A 19,213-nucleotide genomic window follows, 5' to 3' on the forward strand; every position below is an offset into this window, starting at 1 on the left:
TCTGAGCCCACAGCTAAGAAAACAAACACCTGCACACTCTCTGTGCCCTGCTGCCACCCAGGAGACAAAGCTTCCCTAAAAAACAAAGCGGCAGGAACGAGGCAGAGGCCAGATGTTTGGTTTCACTTGGCACGTTGTCAGATTCTTTTTTATCCCTATTGCCATGTGTTTTGTATCACTGCATTTCCCCCACCAGACCAACTCTTCGCTTCTCCAGGGAGCACAAATCCTCTCAAAAAATGTCACTGATGACCCAGATTTATCTGAGGTCCGACACACATGGGTGACGCCTTAGGTTATCTACAACAGCAGAGAGACACACAGGAGTCCTAAACCTAGGACCAGATGGTCTGGGCTGGATGGACCCTGGTCACTCATTCCAAGCCCTTGCCACTCACAGTGGACGAGTATCGTCAGCATCGCTGGGGAGCCCGTCAGAAACGGAGACCGTCTGGACCCACCCAGACCCACAGCACCAGAATCTGCCTTTACCGAGATCGCCAGAGGAGTCTGAGCACAGGGCAGTCTGTGAAGTGCTGCTCCACATCAGGACCTGGAGAAAGCCCTTAATCCTCAGGCGTGTTCACCCTCCATCTGAGGCATGAGCGTACCTCTACCGCCTTTACCTTCACAGCAGGCCTGTGGTGGCGATCCACGGCGGGAAGGCTCGAGAACGACCAAGGGCGGTTATCAGGAGCAATAACATCTGCCCGCAGCCCGCTCTACGAGCGCAGTCTCCAACACCCCCGACCTTCAGGGCTCTGCCCTGGGACAGATTTAACTGAACCCCCGTAACACCACCCTCTGTCGAGTTTATAGTTTACCAAGTACGTACCTTTCACACAGTCAGTCTCTCACAAACCTTCCACCCAAAGAACCGGTAACACAAAGGAGAGAGAATGCCTTTCCCTGGGGTTTCTGGGGCACCAGTCCTAAGTGGCCACAAACTTAAAGCATCACTGAAGACTCTGCTTTAAATTTAAACCACCATGCAACTCTTAGCATTCTACTTTACGATCTACTTATGTTTGCTTTATCACAAAAATAAACTTGCCTTGCCAAGTCTCCAAGCAAGTGGCTGCCCTATTTATCACAGAGTTTCCCAGCGATGCGGTGATGCCGTGCACCTGACCTACCAGCGGAGAAGCAGACACCCCCCTTTCTCCAGGGGTCACAGTGGAAACCACCCTGCTGGACTCTGGTAACCTAACTTCAAGTGGGAATCCCTAGAAGGGACCAACTGGTCTCTGTTGAGTTAAAACAAACAAACAAACAAACAAAACAGCCTGGGATTTGGGAATGTTTGCGCTTGTTCTACTAAACGTTTATAAGTAAATTTCTAAATGGAAATTAACTGCCTGCCAGTTAGGTCTCCAAAACATGAAATTCAGATTCTTACAGCTCAATTATTTCACAGGAATTGTGCACAGAGAAAGCCACACAGCCCTGAGGAAGGGACAAGCTGACGTGGAGACAGCATCTGTGCAGTCTCATCTCTCCATTTCTGTCCACACTGCCTGGCTTTGGACTCTCCTCTCTTTCACACTCTACTTAATTGGATCACACTCCCTACTCACTAACACGTTTCTCTCTAGAATTTAGCCCGTCTATGAAAACCAGAACCCCCAAATTACAGAAAATTCTATTTCTCCTTCCCTTATATCCTTACAGCTCTGCAAACACCATGGTTTTTAAATTTCTAGTTTCCTTTATTAGTTTTTTCCAAAGAGGATGAAATGGATGGGACAGTACAAATATCCCTGTCTCACTTTTTTACCTTGAAGAAAGGTTAGACCTGTTTCACTGAAGTTTGCAGTGCCAGGATACAAATGCAAAAGAGTCACAAAGAGCCACTCCGAGTACCTGGAACATTTTAAAAGTTCCTTAAACTTTTAAAGGAACTGCTGAAGTGTTCCTTACAAGCAGACTTTTAAGTCCCTCATGCCGCCGGCTGCAGACACCTGGGCCGCCCATGGGTCCCACCCCTGAGGCAGAGCCGCACAGAGGCCTAGAGGCGCCTCTAGCAGCACACTCTCTGCCTGGGACAGCCCGGCTGATGAAGGGACCTCTGGGACCCTCAGCTGCCTGAGGATCCGGAGGTCTCACAGCTGGAGGGGAACACGCAGAAAGTATGTTGGTCCAAGTGGTCCCAGACCACAGTGGAAGGTGCTGCTCTCTGCGCCCGAAGGATGGGAAGCAAACAGCGGCAGAGAATGAAGATGTCTGATTTGGGAGAAGAAAATTTAGACAGATGTTAAGGAATCAACCTCCCTCCCGGCACACTCCAGTCCCAGTGCTAACATGCAGGGAGGGGTACGATTAACTGAAGCCAAGTCCGTAGGTTAAAATGCTCTGAAACGTGTTGCTGCCTGGCTGGCAAGGGGACACAGGAATAGACTGAGAACAAACGCCCGACACAGGGAGGCTCCAGAGGAGGGAGCAGGCCCGCAGGGCCTATGTGCAGTTCAGCAGGAACTGCGGGGCACAGACCCACGAGCTCTGGTCCTGCCGACCAGCTCTGTGGTTTGGGGAAAACGACTTCAGCCACTCCAAGCCTATGCTCCCTCATCTGTGAAACTGGTGTAACAAAAATGCCGACCTTCATAAGGTTGACTGGGGATTAAAGGAAATAACTCATGTAAAGCACTTGGCAAAAATAAGGGCATGATAAGTTATTATTATTATACCAATTCAGAGTTGTAAATGCTTCTATTTTCTCTTACCTCTCTCTTTCATACACAGAGTACCTACCACATAATTTAAAAATTCAGGCAGCATTTCTTAAGTAAGAGCAGAAAGGACATAAGCAGGAAGAAGAGGAAGGAGGAGGGAGTTGAGAAATCACTAAGGACCAAATATTAAGCTTGTAAGAATCTGAGCAATTTACTTGCCTTCCCTTAAAAGTCATATAGCCTGTGGACTGCAGGAACCTGGTGATAGAGATAATGAATAAGTAAGTAACTAGAGTATGTTTCAAAGAGATAAATGCTGTGGGAAAAATCAGAGTAAGAGTAGGAATGTCTGATGGGGTGGGGTGCCACTTGAAATAGACTGGCCAGTGCAGCTTCAGTGGAAAGGTGATTTTCAGCAATAGTCTGAAGCAGGTGAGGGACTCAGTCATGGTTATACCAGTGGAAGAGCATTCCAGGCATGGCCATGGAATGGCACGACCATGGCTCACACTGGCCGCCAGAGAATCAAAACCCTGGCCGATCAGCACAGCAGCTCCTCCGGGGCCCCAGAGGCAGGACGGCGCGGGCCAGCGGCTCCACGGCAACCCCTGCAGAGGGGCCAAGGCCAGAGAAGCTTCCAGGGGGAGCACCAGAAGGACTTCCACACGGGGAAGGTGACTTTATACCAGAAACGTGTGCACCACTGATCAGTCTTTCTAATCTTATGAATTCTTCAATTCTTAAATAAAATGTCAATAAAAACATCATGCTCCCCTATCTCAATCAGTGTGGCAAGAGGCATAATTAATCCTATATCATAGGTGAGAAATTAGACAGCTGGTTCCAGATCACGGCTCCTAAGGGGAAAAGCTGGGATTTGGATGCAGGCACTCCGCTCCTGCTTTCAGAGGAGGTTTCCCTGAATGAGCTCTAAATTCTTTCCCAAAGTTCATCTTCATGACCACCTCAGGCCACGATGAAGAGGTCAGCTCTCTGCTTTCCTGCAAACAAGTAGGTGATCCTGGGGGGCCTGTTAGGCAGACATTGGGGTGCTATTTTTAGTACCATTTCCAGCAGGGGAGATGGACACACCAAGCCCTGGGTTCCCAGTTTCCTGGAGACCATGCCGCCCGGCCTGCAGGGTACTGGACGGATCTGCTCAGCGCTCTGACCTCTGCGGCAATAACAACTTATCCCAGCTCATTCCCTGCAAACTTCTGCCCGGCTGGGTCAGAGGGCCCAGAATTCACCAAAGAACCCTGTCCATTGCAAACATTATCAATAACAATGCAACCTGGAGTTAAATATCCATTTCTTACAATATTCCCAGACTAAACCAATTAAAAAGAGAAGTTTCCTGCTTAACTTTCAAAAAGAGAATTCAGACACAAACCATGGCGTTCTTCCCCATTCCCTTTCTACCTGCTGGGGTGACACAAGATCACATTGTCTCACGCTGCCCACAGCGCCATCTCCTTGCCCATTTTATCTTGGGGTTCTCCAGAGAATCGAGCATTTGCCAGCACTGACTAACCTTCTGACTCAGGTCCCCCAGACGCTGACCAGGAGATACCAGTGCGGGTCCCGTCTAGAAACTCACCGTACTTCCAGGAAGTATGGGAAAAGAGTGGCACCAGGGTGGGGCCTGTAGACACCAGCCATTTCCTCAGAGGCCAGAGCTCCAACCGGGAGCTGTGCATTTTACGAGCCTGCTGTTTTCTACAGCCACTACCGAAGCAACCCCTTTGGCTTAGAATTTTACAAGTTTAAAAAGGAGGGAACTAGGTTACACAATCTGGCTGTTGGACATTAGTAGGCAATCTACAACATGAAAATGAAATCTTTAAAACAAAAGTGTCTAAAATGATACAAATCGAAATAACTCAATTTACTAAAAAAAATTTTTTCATCACACTGAATGAATCAATCCAGCGCTCCTTTACACTGCTCCTGCTAGGGAACATGGGTATAGGAAGCTAAACACACCACTGCTCCAAACGCAGTAACGGCAACAAAAGTGTTACCACTTGACATGTGATATGTCTTTAGGTTTTCAAAGCACTTTCACATTTATCATTTAATGTAATTCCATGAGATGTGAAGAGTCAACACTACTGTAACCATTTTAGAACCAAAGGAACTAAGTACAAATGAAGTTCTATGATTTATATCACAAAGCGAGCTGAGCCCAAACCAGACTCTTGTTTAATTTGGCAGAGGACTCATTATCCGAATCAAATATTAAGAACTCTGGGGGAGAGAGGCGGGGAGGGAGAGAGAAGAAACAACAGTGGGGGGAGGGGAGCAGGAAGGGAGGGTTCCTCCAACAGCACCTCCTCCCCTGGACAGCTGCATGGAACCTAGTCTGAACACTCTTGGGTTAGCCTTGGCTGCTTCCTAAGAGGCATGAAGAAGTGTGTCGAGGGACAAGAGTGAGTCTCCACTACATGCAGTCTTGCAATCTGAGGAATTCAAGTAATCTTTGGAGGTCTGTTTTGCTGTGCTTTTATAAGGAAAAAATGTTTTCTGATTAAGGAACACTAAGGAAAATAAATGTCTACTGTTGAAAGTTTATGACATCACTGGGTAGAGAAAAATCTTAATTTTACTCAGAGGAACTGCATTTAAACTCCTCTTTTACATTATAACTCAACATACAAAGGCCTAAAGATAAACTTTAGCACATCCTATACAGGCATATCTTGTTTTATTGTGCTTATTAGCTTTATTGTACTTCACAGACACTGCATTTTTTAGAAACTGAATGTCTGTGGCAACCCTGAATTGTCAGATGATGGTTAGCATTTTTTCGCAATCAAGGTTTTTTTAGGTAAGGTATGTATGTCTCTTTTAGACATAATGCTATTGCACACTTAAAAGACTACATTATAGTGTCTATACTATAGTGTAAACATAACTTTTATGTGCATTGGGAAATCACAAAATTTGTGTGATTCACCTTATTGCAATATTCTTCTTATTGTGCTGGTCTGAAACCCTAACCCATAATATCTCTGAGGTCTGCCTGTATTTCTTTAGGGGGCACAAGAAGGATGAGAGAGAGTCCTCCTGTGACACCAGACTGAGTGACAGCAACTGACAAGGCACAGATCATCACAGGTGTGACCAGTGGGATAGAGGCAGCTCTAAAACCACACCATGCTGAGGTAGGGTGGAAACCGACACTTCAGTTGCAGAGAGGGAAGACAGATCCGCTGGAAACAGTGATAGGCGTTGCCATTTGAGCTTCTCAACCAGGGAACTTTAAAATCCGGGGATGATTTTGACTTGAAATCTCACTTCCCCTCTTCTTCCACCAAATGTGCTTTTGCTACAGATGAAACTCAAGCCAGGATCTAGCTTTACGTCGGGGGTGGGCCTTACCTTCGTGTCTGCCGGGAGAATCGCAGGCTTTCTGCGGGGTGGCCACTCGAAGGAAGATCTGCTGCCTCCACGAGTGTCTCCGTGTCTTTACGGGGGTCCCGCTGGCGTCACCAAGATGGCTGGCTTTGGACTCAAAGTCCCTAAAATTACAAGACAATGATTTATGACTGGTGAGGAGATATAAGCAGGTATTTTAGCTTGACTTTTTGTTGTTTTTTAAACAGAGCACTAAATTATAAATTATCTTTGTACCAGCAAACATAACTAGATAATCAGAGGCATCAAATCAAACTCGCAGTGGGGCAACACTCCCACAGGACTGCTTTCTGACAGGGTGCTTTTTATGGAAAGAGTAAGGTTACATGTCCTTAATTTATTTTTATGGTAAAAGATATTAAGAACTACACTCCATGGATCTTGACTTCCAATTGGGCCTCTCTTGGTGCCACTTCAGAAAAGAGAGACGGCCTAAAGGGGGCGCTGTCACCCGGGCCACAATCTCCCCTAGTCTGTGTGAGGGGAGATTTTCTTAGCATAGGCCTGTGTCTCCAAGGATCATCACAAAAAAAAGAAAAAAGAAAAACATTAAATTACACAGAACCAGCAAGGGCAATAATTATGCAGTCACTTGCTAATGATGACTGTTTTAACATCTGTATGTTTTAAACTGCAAAATAAAGTATAGTTTTCAATATACATAAACACAATCACTAATTTCCTTTCTATTCACAGGACAACTTCGGGAACCCCTTGTAACTTACACCTGAATATATACCAACAACTGAACAATCATCTGAACTTAGAGATCAAACATCCTGACTGATTTACTGGCAGCCATATATGCTCATTATCCAGAAACACTTCTATCACTTAGAGACAACGGTTAAGACTTTCTTTAATTTGCTGAAAATAACAATATATTAATAAATTAATCCTAGTCAAAACTGGATAACAGGTTGACTCCACATTTTTTAAATCACATCATCAGTAAGAAAAAATTATAAGAAAGAAGATACAATAGATCTAGCGAAAATGATTTTTTAAATGGCAAAAGTACAGATGAAAAATCCCTATATGTCTAACAATCAACACTTCTACCCAGATTGATATATCTAAATTAAACTCTACCTTTTTGTGTTCATAAAGTCAGAGGTGTTATTTTCATCTACAGGAGCCAGAAATTTTAGAAAATTTGGCACAGAGGAAGAAGAATGAAGTTTTTTCCGCAGGGCATTACGGTAGGAGATGCTGAGAGTGTGGTTGAAAAAAGAGTTTAGGATAAAGAAACAAAAACACACAAAGCATAAAACATAACCTTCAAAACAGAAGAAACATTTTATAGTTCTAAGGCTAAGGAAATTAAAGCGGGTAAGAAATCAAAAATAGTTTACAAATGAGATTTAACTTTCATTTTTAGTCAATAAAATTCTATTACTTTAAATGAATGGAATCAATGAACTAATTAACAAACATCAGTCCAGTTACACAAGATGAATAAATTCTAAAGATGTGCTGTGCAACATTGTGTCTACAGTTACAACACTCTGCCCATAGTTAGTAATACCGTGAACACGCAAAAAATTTGTTAAGAGGGTAGATCTCATGTTAAGCGTTCTGACCAAAATAAAAACAAAACCACAACAATAAAAAATTCAGTCCATCATCCAAAATGACTCCTTCCTTCCAAAGTAGAAAAATAATTTGCCTAAATTAATGAGGAAGTTTCTGATATGGCACAAATCGCAATGTATATGATCAAGCACATTGCTGTTAACGTGTGTGTGTGTGTGTGTGTGTGTACACTAGCGCAGGGGAATGTGAAAATAAGTATATAAAAAATAATCTGCCATCAAGACTGTTTTCATAATAATTTTGAGGGAATTAATCAATAGTAAAATTCAGTAGATTCAAATGATAGACTGAAAATAGGAAAACCAAAACCAGACAAGCACACACACACACAAGCGGTGGCCCCGGGGTTCTTGTGTAGACATTCAGCACACTCTCTCTGCGTGAGCATCCCGGGAAGACGAACGACACTGAACTTGCCATGCGGGTGGCTCACCTCTTCGGCACAGCATTGCCACTCTGTTCTCCACTTGGGTAATGTTTGAGGTACTTAAAAAAATTGGGCGAGGAGGCGGAGGGGGTAAGACGAGGTGGAGGAGCAGGAGCTGAAGACTGACCTGAGCCACTTTTAGACTCGCCAACAGGTGGATGATTCCCACTAAATAGCAATTAGAGAGAAAGCAGGGGAGTTAGAGTAAAAGGGGGGGACGGCACCGCGCAGGAAACGCAGAGGACACACGGAGGAAACAGGAACTGTCACAGTTAAGAGGGTGCTCTCCTCTTCTGCGCCCCAATTCCTGCTGGCAAAGGCAGCTCTCAGTCAAGAGGGCACTGTGAAAGGTCCCTCCTGATCACTTCCCACATGCCTATGTGCGCAAGAGACCCGTTTCCTCTACTCCTTTCTTAGGATCTGACGGGGGAAAATTTTTTTTAATTAAAACAAAAGCAAAGGAAAGCAAAACAAAATCCAGAGTTTTAGAAATACATCTCTCTTCAAAATGAACAATAACCTGCCTTGAATGTCCAAGTTCCATTTCCTGTGCATAAGTGAGCAGAGTTCATGAGGGGGGAGCAAAGCAAAAGAGGCATGCTGTGGGGCGGGGGAGGAGGGGGAGGACGGTACCACGCCCCCTCATCACCCGCGCCCCGCAGGACCCTTTAGGAAGCTGCTTTCTTAGGAGAGAAGGGAAATGGACTGTCAGGGACTTCTCATTTCCTGCCACCTCGGCTTGTGTGAAACAGTGGGCTTATTAGCAAGAGGACTAGAAATCTCCAGACAGGAAAAGTTCCATTATCACTAATATGCCAGAAAAAGAGGGGTGGGAGCCAGTGCAGAGGCAGAATAAAACGAGTGTGCGCGCTGGGTTTTAAGAAACATGACAAGAACCCACAAAGCCTCAAACAAACTATGCTTGCCTCCAAAACATCACAGAATTGAATATTAGCTTCTGAAGCATGTCCTGCTTTGGGATCACAATTATCCAGCCAAATTCCAAAGAACCATCATCACTATTTTCAATGGCGTACGGAAAACAGAGCTGAGCGGCTCTACTAGCTCGTTTGAGATCGCTAGCACGTGTCACTGCTTCACCAGCAACACCCCAACACCCACCCCCGTGTGGACTCTCTCTCACCTGTGCAGGGCCTGCACCAAGACACACGTCCTGGCTTCTGTTGTCACCAAAATCAGGCAGCAGCTGCACACAGGTGTGGCCTACTTCATCCTTCTACAGTGAGGAGTTTTAAAATATTTTTAAAGTGATTTTTTTTAAAATTTTATTTACTTATTTATTTATTTTTTGGCTGTGTTGGGTCTTCGTTTCTGTGCGAGGGCTTTCTCTAGTTGTGGCGAGCGGGGGCCACTCTTCATCACGGCGCGCAGGCCTGTCACTATCGCGGCCTCTCCTGTTGCGGAGCACAGGCTCCAGACGCGCAGGCTCAGTAGTTGTGGCGCACGGGCTTAGTTGCTCCGCGGCATGTGGGATCTTCCCAGACCAGGGCTCGAACCCGTGCCCCCTGCATTGGCAGGCAGATTCTCAACCACTGCGCCACCAGGGAAGCCCCTAAAGTGATTTTTAAACATACCTCTGTGTCCATTCATGGTCTCTGACACTCGGAGTCAAATTAATTGCCAAGGGACCCCAGAAGGAGGCGGGAGAACTTCTAGTACTGCTTACCCAGCTCTATAGCCAGGAAATCCCAACTGCTCACTGGAGCCCAATTATTAAAATTAGTAAATCTTGTTCGAAGAATCCAGAACTCTCACATTGGAGGAGATTTTAGAGACCACCTATTGTGTCATACAGTCTCAACTGTGTCATACAGTGAAGTGAAGTAACTTTGCCCGGGTCACAGACGGCTTGGGACAGAGCTAGGACAGAGGCCCCGGCATCACTGCGCCTCTCGCCGGGGCCTCCAAATGAGCAGACTCACCTGACTGCTCACTCGCTACTTCCCTCCAGGCCAGAGGCAGAGCGCACGGTCAGGGCTGCCTCTCACTGTGTGAGGAGGGACCATTCTGCATCTTAGGGGCCATTTCTGCTCGTCTTACCTGCTTCCTCACCGTACTTGCACTTGAACAGGTAACAAGCATCTCTTACATCTACGTATTTCCCAAGGGAGGAAGACGGGAGGAACACGTCACTGCTTCGAGTTTTACCTTTTTAAGCCAAGAGTGAAACCTGACTCAGGTTTCTCTTTGCACCCAACAGACATGCCTGGGATGCACATACCTGGTTAGTAACAGACATGCCCCAGCCACTTAGACAACAAATCTACATTTTCAACAAATCTTACTTTCGTTCATGAGGTGTCTCTGTGCTCACTGAGTGATACCTCACAAGTTTCCTTTGCGAGACCCCTGGAGACCCCCGTGCCGGCTGCAGAGGTTCCTGGCGTTCCACGGGGACGTGACTCAGAGTGTTGGCGCGCCTTCTGAAGCCCTGCTGGGGTGAGAGCAGGGCTGGCTCTTCCACGGGGTGGCTCTCTGAGTCACTGGACAGGTCATCCGAGGAGCCAAGGAGTCTGAAGGAGCTCTCAGAGATGGGCAAGGCCTCCTTCTCACACACAGACGGCTCCTGGCAGCAGGCAGACAGCAGATCAGACACATGGCAAGGCACTTGTGGGACTTACAGATCTCTAATTCCAGCTGCAGGAAAACATTTCAAAATGTAGGCACATCTTCTGGTCGCAGTGCCATCTAGAGGCCACCAAGAGTATACGGCGATAAAGGCCCACTAAATGCCTGCTCCCCGGAGACAAAACGTGAGTGTGCAGGACAAATGGGGAAACTGTCCAAGTGCAAGTGTGAAGCACATAAATTATAACCAGTTAACTGCCCTAAGCAAAGCTGAAATAGTTCTCTTTCTAGAAAAGAGAGCTCTGTAAACTACTGCCTATAACAAGTATAGCGAGTGCTGCGTAACTTGTCTGCACAGTTTAAACAAATCAAGTTCTTTATCTTGGCCAAGTGTGTTCATACATGTGATAGCCACATTTTATGGCTCTCTCTGAATTTGATCTAATGTTTGGATTTAACTTGGTAATCTTGAGTGTTAAAAATTACATCCTATATTATTCTTAGATATGGAAAATCTCTCTCTAGGCACTTATTGACATGATTCAGGGCAAATCACTTAACTTCTTCCTGCACCTCAATTTCCTCATCTGTAAAAGGGTAGAGTGAAAATTTATCTCACCAGGTTTCAGAATTAAGCAAGCTAATACAACTAAAAGTACTTGTCTGATGTTAAATGTTATATAAGTTATTGTCTTATTAGGCACTCAGTGAATTTCCTGAGTGGGTACTCAAACATTTGTTGAGAATCATGACAATATTTTAATATCGTAGGCTCTCAAGATGCATACTTTTTCAAAGGAATGAACTACCACCACTCATGCTTAGCACTGCACACCCAGGACGTGGTGGGGGCCAATATATTTTTCTCAAATCAAAAAATATAAAATAACTGATATGTATAAAATTGATGACTAATAAGAACCTGCTGTATTTAAAAAAAAAAAAAATATATATATATATATAAAATAAGAAGTGTACCAGCTTGTTCCTACTGAAATTACTAGAAGGGATGAATAAATCAACATGAAAAGAGCAAAAAGGAATGAATGCATCTAATAACGGTGGACTGGAAAATCTAAATTCCACCTGTTCATTTGACCTGCAGTTGAGTGTCTCTTAGATGATAGGTATTAAGGGTTTTAATTTAAAAAAATTAAATTTATGTTTATTGAGGAGAAAGGTTATATACACTTAATTTTGTAGGAATTAGATTTAAAAAGCTTAATTCCCAACACATTATGAAATGTTAAACAGTAACTTAAATTTTTCATTCTTCAGGACTCTACAGTTACCAAGATTCTTTTAATTTAAGGATTCAAAAATGTGTTTAAGACAATTCATCAAGCAATCTCCATCAGGCAAACCTGTTCATCTCAACTCTCATTAACGTCCTTCCCAATTATGTGGAAGAGCTAACCCTTAGCTTCATCTAACACCTGAAAGGGCCACTGGATGTTCAGCTTCTTTGCTTCCAGATGATCAATTTATTGGAAGAGATCCAGTTACATAAAAGCACACTTTTACAACAGTTTCTCAACGTCAGGATGAACAAACGATGTAAAGAAGTGCATACAGCCACACATACAATACACACAAACAGGTTCTGAAAAGCTGCATTTCCCTTAGAATTACCCTAGAAATTCAAACCATGTGTATACTCCTAGATCTGTGATTTGAAGAAGAATAAAAAAAAAAGCAATAAGACTTACTGGAAAAGTCACTTGAGTGACATGAATTTCTTCACAGCATCTTTATTGGAACTAATCTGGAACGCCCTCTTCCCTGTCCACTTCCACGGGTGCAATTCCTATACTTTCGCCAAGATTTATCAAAAGCACTACTGCTCCCCTCTCCAAGCTTTCTCTGGTTCCACTGACCAAAAATAGCTCCCCTTCCTCTTGCTCCTGTGACAGCTAAGCTACCATGGCTCTTATTTGAACTCAGGCTCACAGCTACTCTATTCGATGCTGGTATATCTGTCGCCTCTCCTACCAGATGAGTTCCTTCCTGCAGGGTAGAAGCTCTGTCTTTTTCATCTGTATCCAGCAGATTAAAAAAAGCCAAAACACTTCCTAACTTCAAATGGATTGTGGGTAGAATCAGTATAGAGGAGATGGAGGGCAGATGACCCTACATTCCACTAAATTCTAACTTAGAAAATCATATTCAGGGCATTCCCTGGTGGTCCAGTGGTTAGGACTCCACACTTCCACTGCCTAGGGCGTGGGTTCAATCCCTGGTCAGGGAACTAAGATCCCGCAAGCCACACAGCACGGACGCCCTGCCCCCCCCAAAAAAAATCATATTCAGAAGACTGGGGTCTAGGGACTTGCTCCCCTAAGTGGGTCCACAGACCAGCGGCATCAACATCACCTTGGAGCTTGTCAGAAATTGGCCATTTCAGGAATCACCCCAGGCCTACTGAATCAGAATCTGCATTTTAACCAGATCCCATTAAACATGCACCTTAGAAATTGAGAAAGCACTCAACTGAGGCAGTGTTTCTCACACTATAGGCTGTAACACATTGGTAGGCAGTGATATCAATTTCGTGGTCTGCCACAAACTTTTTAAAGCAATAGCAAATACCAGTATGTATCACGTTTACAGTAAACATCATTTTGTGAAATCTTATTTTCATTTTATCTGTGAGCATGTAGGTATGTGTGTTTCTGAACTAGTTTGCAACGTTAAATGTGTAAATTACTGTTGGTCTGGTCTAAAAACTTTGAAAGCCACATGCCCAGGAGGAAGCGCAGAAGAACTTTGATTCCTGTGGTAAGGAGCTGGCCTCCATGACAACTCCCCTTCTTTCCATCCCAGGGCACTCTGACATCCCCAGCACAAAACCCAAAATCCACTTTTCTGGTGGTTAAAAAGTTGAACTAACTAGGTTTAAGTACACTTCTATGTTTAGCAAGCAAGAAATTAAAACAAGCACATAGACACAGGTCTGCTACCAAAGAGAACTGCTGGCTTGCTCACCAGCACAAAGCTGTGCTTGGTGGCAGATGCGAGGGGTGAGGCCTATTTATAAAAATAGTGATGTTTAATTATAGTCATAGAGTCAGGCAGAGGACAGAGTAAGTTTCAGGAATTTAAGGTGCATACTTCTCATAATTCGTAAATCCACGTTTGAGGTTTTCCCAATTTAAATTATTTTTAATATTTCATTTAGATTTCATTGGAAAACCTACTAAAGAAAGAAATCCATTGATCACTTGTGATTAATTAGATCTCAGTGGCCTGAAATTGTGCTTTTACCTCTTTGCTTATGGAATAGCCCTCTGTTTTGCTATGTACAACTTTTTGGCTAGAGTAGAACTGCACAACCAGCCCTCCACCTGCATTATGAAGTCCAGAAGCACCAAATTTTTCATGATTGGAGCTATGAGGCTTCTTTTGTTCCTTCTGATAGGCCCGGTATATAGGAGATGAGCAAGACCCACTTGCTGGTTTCTTCAGGGTGTCATATAAAAAACAATGTGCTTACTTTGCTGGTGTTACTTAATGTACTAGACACGGAGCTGTCCAGATCCAGACTGGCGGAGTGCTCCTGGAGGCCTCTGGCTTTATTACCCTAGGGAAAGAAAAGCAGTCGAGTTATGACCCCTGAGGCTTTTGTAAAGGCATCTGCTAGAAGCAACCTGGTCTATTTAAATAAGTTCAGGAAAAGTGCATCTACTGAGAAACTCTGCTGAGCACATATGTGCTTGAAGACAATCAACATTTGTCTTTTTTTTTTTTTAACCAAACTAAATGTTCCAAAGCACCTTGTGGGTTAGTCATTTGGCAGGGATGACGGGCAGAAGAGACAACGTGTCTAGAAGAAAAGCAAACGCTGAAGTGCGCACACTCAACAACAGAGTCCCCCCTCTGAGTCACACGGTGTCATGACCCGCCAGCCTATGACACACAAACCACAATCGCTCAGTCTGGGAGCTCTCAAAGGCAGCCCCACCCCAGTTCTGGTTTTGTAAATGAACTGCTTTTAATTATCTGTAAGGCTGCTGTGAAATTCTCAGAAACAGCTTCATACAAAATAAAATTTATAACAAAAAAAAATGTTTCAAATGGGGTGGTTCATGAAATAAAAGATAACTATAAGAAGATACTGCAAGCTCCAGAAAGGTGTGAAACTTTGAGAGAAAACAGAACTTCTATTTCTTCGAAGTGCCATCAAGGTATTTACACTCACGCTGGGGTTGGCGTGGGGGGGTGCAGGGGTTGGTAGTAATTTCTTAAAGAACTCCCAGATCAGTACATACGTATACTCTGTTCTCCCTATAGAGCTGCAGGCCACAAACTTTTCCCGTAAAGAGCCAGATAATAAATCTCTTATGCTTTGTGGACCATATGGTATCCGTGGCAAGTACTCAACTCTGCAGAAAAGCAGCCTTAGACAATAGGTGAATGAATTGATGTGTCTGTGTTTCAATAAAACTCTATTTACAAAAACAGGAGGTGAATGGTATTTGACCCAAGGGCCACAGTGTGCAGATCCTGCTATAAACAGTTTCAGACACATAACAATAGCAGCTAACGATAACAATTTTTTTATGATGTAATCAGAATTTTTATTTATTTATTTAAATTTGTTTATTTATTTATGTATTTTATTTTTGGCTGCGTTGGGTCTTCGCTGCTGCACGCGGGCTTTCTCTAGTTGAGGCGAGCGGGGGTTACTCTCCATTGCGGTGCTCAGGTTTCTCATTGCAGTGGCTTCTCTTGTTGCGGAGCATGGGCTCTAGGCACACGGGCTTCAGTAGTTGTGGCTCGCCGCCTCAGTCGTTGTGGCTCACAGGCTCTAGAGCGCAGGCTCAGTAGTTGTGGCTCACGGGCTTAGTTGCTCCCCGGCATGTGGGATCTTCCCGGACCAGGGCTCGAACCCGTGTCCCCTGCATTGGCAGGCAGATTCTTAGCCACTGCACCACCAGGGAAGTCTCACAATAACAATTTTTAAACTGTACCTAGTGACACTAGGGAGAATGGAACCCACACCTAGGTGTATCTAATCCATGCTCTTTACAGGGACTGGCCAACAAATAACATTCTTTTGGGAGACAAAAATTCCATAGAATACAAAAGAGTAGAGAACATTTTTTAACCCGGACCAAGTTAAAAAGTGAATTTTCAGTGTAGATAACATTTTTCTAACACTGAGAAGACACCAAAAAAGGTTTTACCCTTCTAAACTTTATGATGAACACTGATGGAATGAAAGCAAAGAACTGAATTTCATGTTCTCTCAAAAAAAGTGATTTAACTTAAACTAGGAGGAATTATGCCACTTACCCGGGACAAAATACTTTCTAAAGACTCCGTTAAAGATCTCTTCGCTTTGTTTTTCAGCATATCTAGCCTAAATCGAGTGGCACTAGATGGTAATTCACTTGCAATATTCTCCGCTGCAATCTGTGATGTCTAAAAAGTGAAACAATGGAAAATTAAGTCACTTAGATCTTCCTTCCCTCCTTCTTTCCTTCCTTTTTAAAGGACTGAAAAATCTCTAGAATGCATCTTTTTGACCTCAGGTCATATTCTTTCTGTGACCTCTTCTCATCTGCTCCTTGGTGACATGACTTCAAGGTCCAGGAAATAAATTTGCCTCAAAGAGTTGCTTTGCCTACTCCAAACAAAATAAGGAAAAGTGCTTAGAAACTAATCAGTTAACAAAGCAATTTAGAGCTTGGGCTCTGTGGCTGGATCAGAGATATGTCATTCACTAGCTGTGGCCTCGAGCAAGTCACTTACTTTCTCTGAGCCACAATTTGGTCTTCTGTAAATTGAGATCAACCTCACGATCTAACCATAGTGCTATGTTGTGAGATTAAAACAGGTAAAGCATGTAAAACGTTGGGCACAGCTTCTGGTACAAAGGTAGCTATGATTAGCTTTTCAAAGTAAAGTAACAACTTACTTTTGGGGGCATTTCAGAGGGTGAGACAAAATAAATCTAATCAACTGAAGAATCCATCCTCTCTGCCTACACTAATCCCTTCATCCCCTTCTACAGAGTTCTGTCTTTTTCCTCTCTCCCACCTATTGTTTCCATCATCCCATTCATTCTCCTCTGCAACCAAGTCTCTCCCTTAACTGACCAGTAACATGAAACTGACAACATAAAAGTTTGTTTGCCAATCACAAAATGAAGTTTAATGTTACTTATTAACAAAGAGGTATGCTTAAAAAAAAACAAAAACAAAAAACCTCTACTCTAGATTAAATTGTTTCTTCTATGGATTCTTACCTGAATGCTTCCTGCTAGATGATGATTTTGTTAGAAAAATACTCAACCGCATCCTCCATTACTCTAAACACCAACTATTCTTTGCTGTCGTTACATATGTCAGGCATACAGAAAAATGTGCAGATTAATACAGTAAATGCCTTCATACCACCTCCAGCTTTGGCCAAGTTAACATTGTGCAGGTGTTGAGAAGAACAGTGATGAGCACAGGCTCTGGCACTCACTCAACAAATACTAAGTTATGCAGCATGGGTGGATGCCTTACTAGTTGCCATTTGGTCCTGTGCAATCATTTCCCAAGAGTAAGAGCCTATCCAGACTCGAGTCAGCCTCTACAGCCAAAGGAATTACCCACAAAGAACCCTCAGGGGCCTGCATTTGACTCAATACCAGCTCACTCAAGAAGTTAAGAAACTGTAGACCTGCTTTCAAACTCAAAACCAAAGTTTTCATAAAAAAGAAGCATTTTGAATTGTTCTGATATATGCAGAAAATACTGGCTAAAAGACTAGTAGAACGTAGTAGATCCTACATAGAAAGAAGAAAAACTGCACTTGTGTTTTTCTTTTTATAAACCAGGCCGTAAGAATGTCTATGTACTTAATTCAATGCTTCTTCTGCTCTCCTCTACCATCTAAAAAGGTTCTTTTCTATGTCTATCACCATAATTCAAATGTAATCTGAAAATAATTCACATTTAGAAAATAATTTGCATTTAGAAAATAACATATTCCTTGTTTATTTTAAACTAAGCATCTAGAAGTTTCTCCTTTGAAGATGATGCTGGTTCTTGGATAAGTTTCTAGTTTGGGGCTCTAGAGTGAATTTGTACTGCAGTCCTCACATTGCCCATCCCAAGACAGATGGGTAAACGCTAAGCATGAACGTTTGGAGCCAAGTTTTAAATTCTTAAGCTACAATGAAGTTCTCAGTTCAGAACCCACCATCCAGTAGTGTCACAATGTATCCACCATCAGCCTTATTCAGAATAACCAGCACCTAGAAATAGCTAAGGTGCCCATCAGAAGGAGAATGGAGAAACAAACTGTGCTATTGACACAATGGAATAAAAAGGAACATAATTACTGATTTATGAAGCAACAAGGACGAATATCAAAAACAATATCAAAAACATTATGCTAAGCGAAAGAAGCCAGAACTAAAAGAGAACATACTGTAATGATTCCATTTATAGAAAGTTCTAAAACAGGCAAAACGAATCTGTGGCAGAAAAAAAATCAAAACAGTGGTTGCCTGGGGGAGGGAGGGAGTGAAGACTGACTGGGTATGGGGGTACTTTCTGGCATGATGGAGATGTTCTATACCTTGATACGGGTCTGGGCTACCTAAATATATGAAATCCTCAAAACTCAACAAATGGTACACTCAAGATTTGTGCAACTTACTATATGTAAATGTTATCTCCAAAAAACTGTAAATAAATACTAAATTCTAATTAATGATATGCATACTGAAGTGTTTAGGGATCAAGAGTACTAGCATCAGAAACTTACTTTGAAAAGCATCAAAAATAAGGTGGAGTAATAGATGGATAGCTATATGGGAAAGCAAACATAACAAAACGTTTAAAATGGTTTCACCCAGATGGTGGGTATGTGAGTGTTCACTGTGTGATTCTTTCAACTTTTCTGTATGTTTGTAATTTTTTGTAATAAAATGTCAGAAAAAAAAAAAAGAAAAAAAGAAAAACTTATCTACTGGATAACGGACCCAGACAAATCGATGAGTGGTTACATAACATTAGACTTTGTCAGTTAATCATTATGCCCTTTAGGAGCTTAAGATAATGTCCTTGGACCTCAGACACGTGGGCTCCACACTGTCTAGCAAATGACTTGACCTCTGTTCCTCATGTCCTTGTCTCTAACATGGGTATTATACCACCTATCTCAAAAAAGTTGTTGTAGAAAAAAATGGAATAATTCATGGAGAGAATTAAAACTATACCTAGTACATGGGAAACATTCAATCAGTGGCAGTTGATTTAATATTATTAATTTTTGTACCAGCTCAGTGAATACAAGCAGAAATGACATGTCCATTGACTCAAATATGATACTCTCTAAACTTTATTAATTTATAGGTCTTTGCCCAAACTGAATCCTTTCCCATAAGATCAAAGGATTCATTCACTTTGTTTTCCACTTTATGGAATGATTCCTCGGACAGGTATCCAACACTAATACTTCAGTCTGAAAAGCATGTACAGTGTGGCATCACCACAGCTCTGAGAAGTAC

The 19,213-nt window shown here is 43.0% G+C and overlaps 1 protein-coding gene across 7 annotated transcripts in view; it reads right to left on the reverse strand.

The window, feature by feature from the left end:
- TBC1D1 (TBC1 domain family member 1) overlaps positions 1 to 19,213 on the reverse strand; it is a 201,814-nt gene that overhangs the window by 65,187 nt on the left and 117,414 nt on the right. For 3 of the 7 annotated variants that reach the window (XM_007178830.3, XM_057546687.1, XM_057546685.1), the window contains exons 8-13: positions 16,000 to 16,128; positions 14,198 to 14,284; positions 10,422 to 10,702; positions 8,122 to 8,283; positions 7,185 to 7,304; positions 6,057 to 6,196 (exon numbers count right to left, since the gene is read on the reverse strand). In XM_007178830.3, the coding sequence (XP_007178892.2) occupies positions 6,057 to 6,196; positions 7,185 to 7,304; positions 8,122 to 8,283; positions 10,422 to 10,702; positions 14,198 to 14,284; positions 16,000 to 16,128 (919 nt within the window). The remainder of the gene's footprint in view (positions 1 to 6,056; positions 6,197 to 7,184; positions 7,305 to 8,121; positions 8,284 to 10,421; positions 10,703 to 14,197; positions 14,285 to 15,999; positions 16,129 to 19,213) is intronic. The other 4 variants (XM_028165582.2, XM_028165583.2, XM_057546686.1 and 1 more) reach the window with 4 other exon arrangements.

This window comes from Balaenoptera acutorostrata, chromosome 5 (assembly GCF_949987535.1).
Source record: "Balaenoptera acutorostrata chromosome 5, mBalAcu1.1, whole genome shotgun sequence".
NCBI lineage: Eukaryota > Metazoa > Chordata > Mammalia > Artiodactyla > Balaenopteridae > Balaenoptera > Balaenoptera acutorostrata.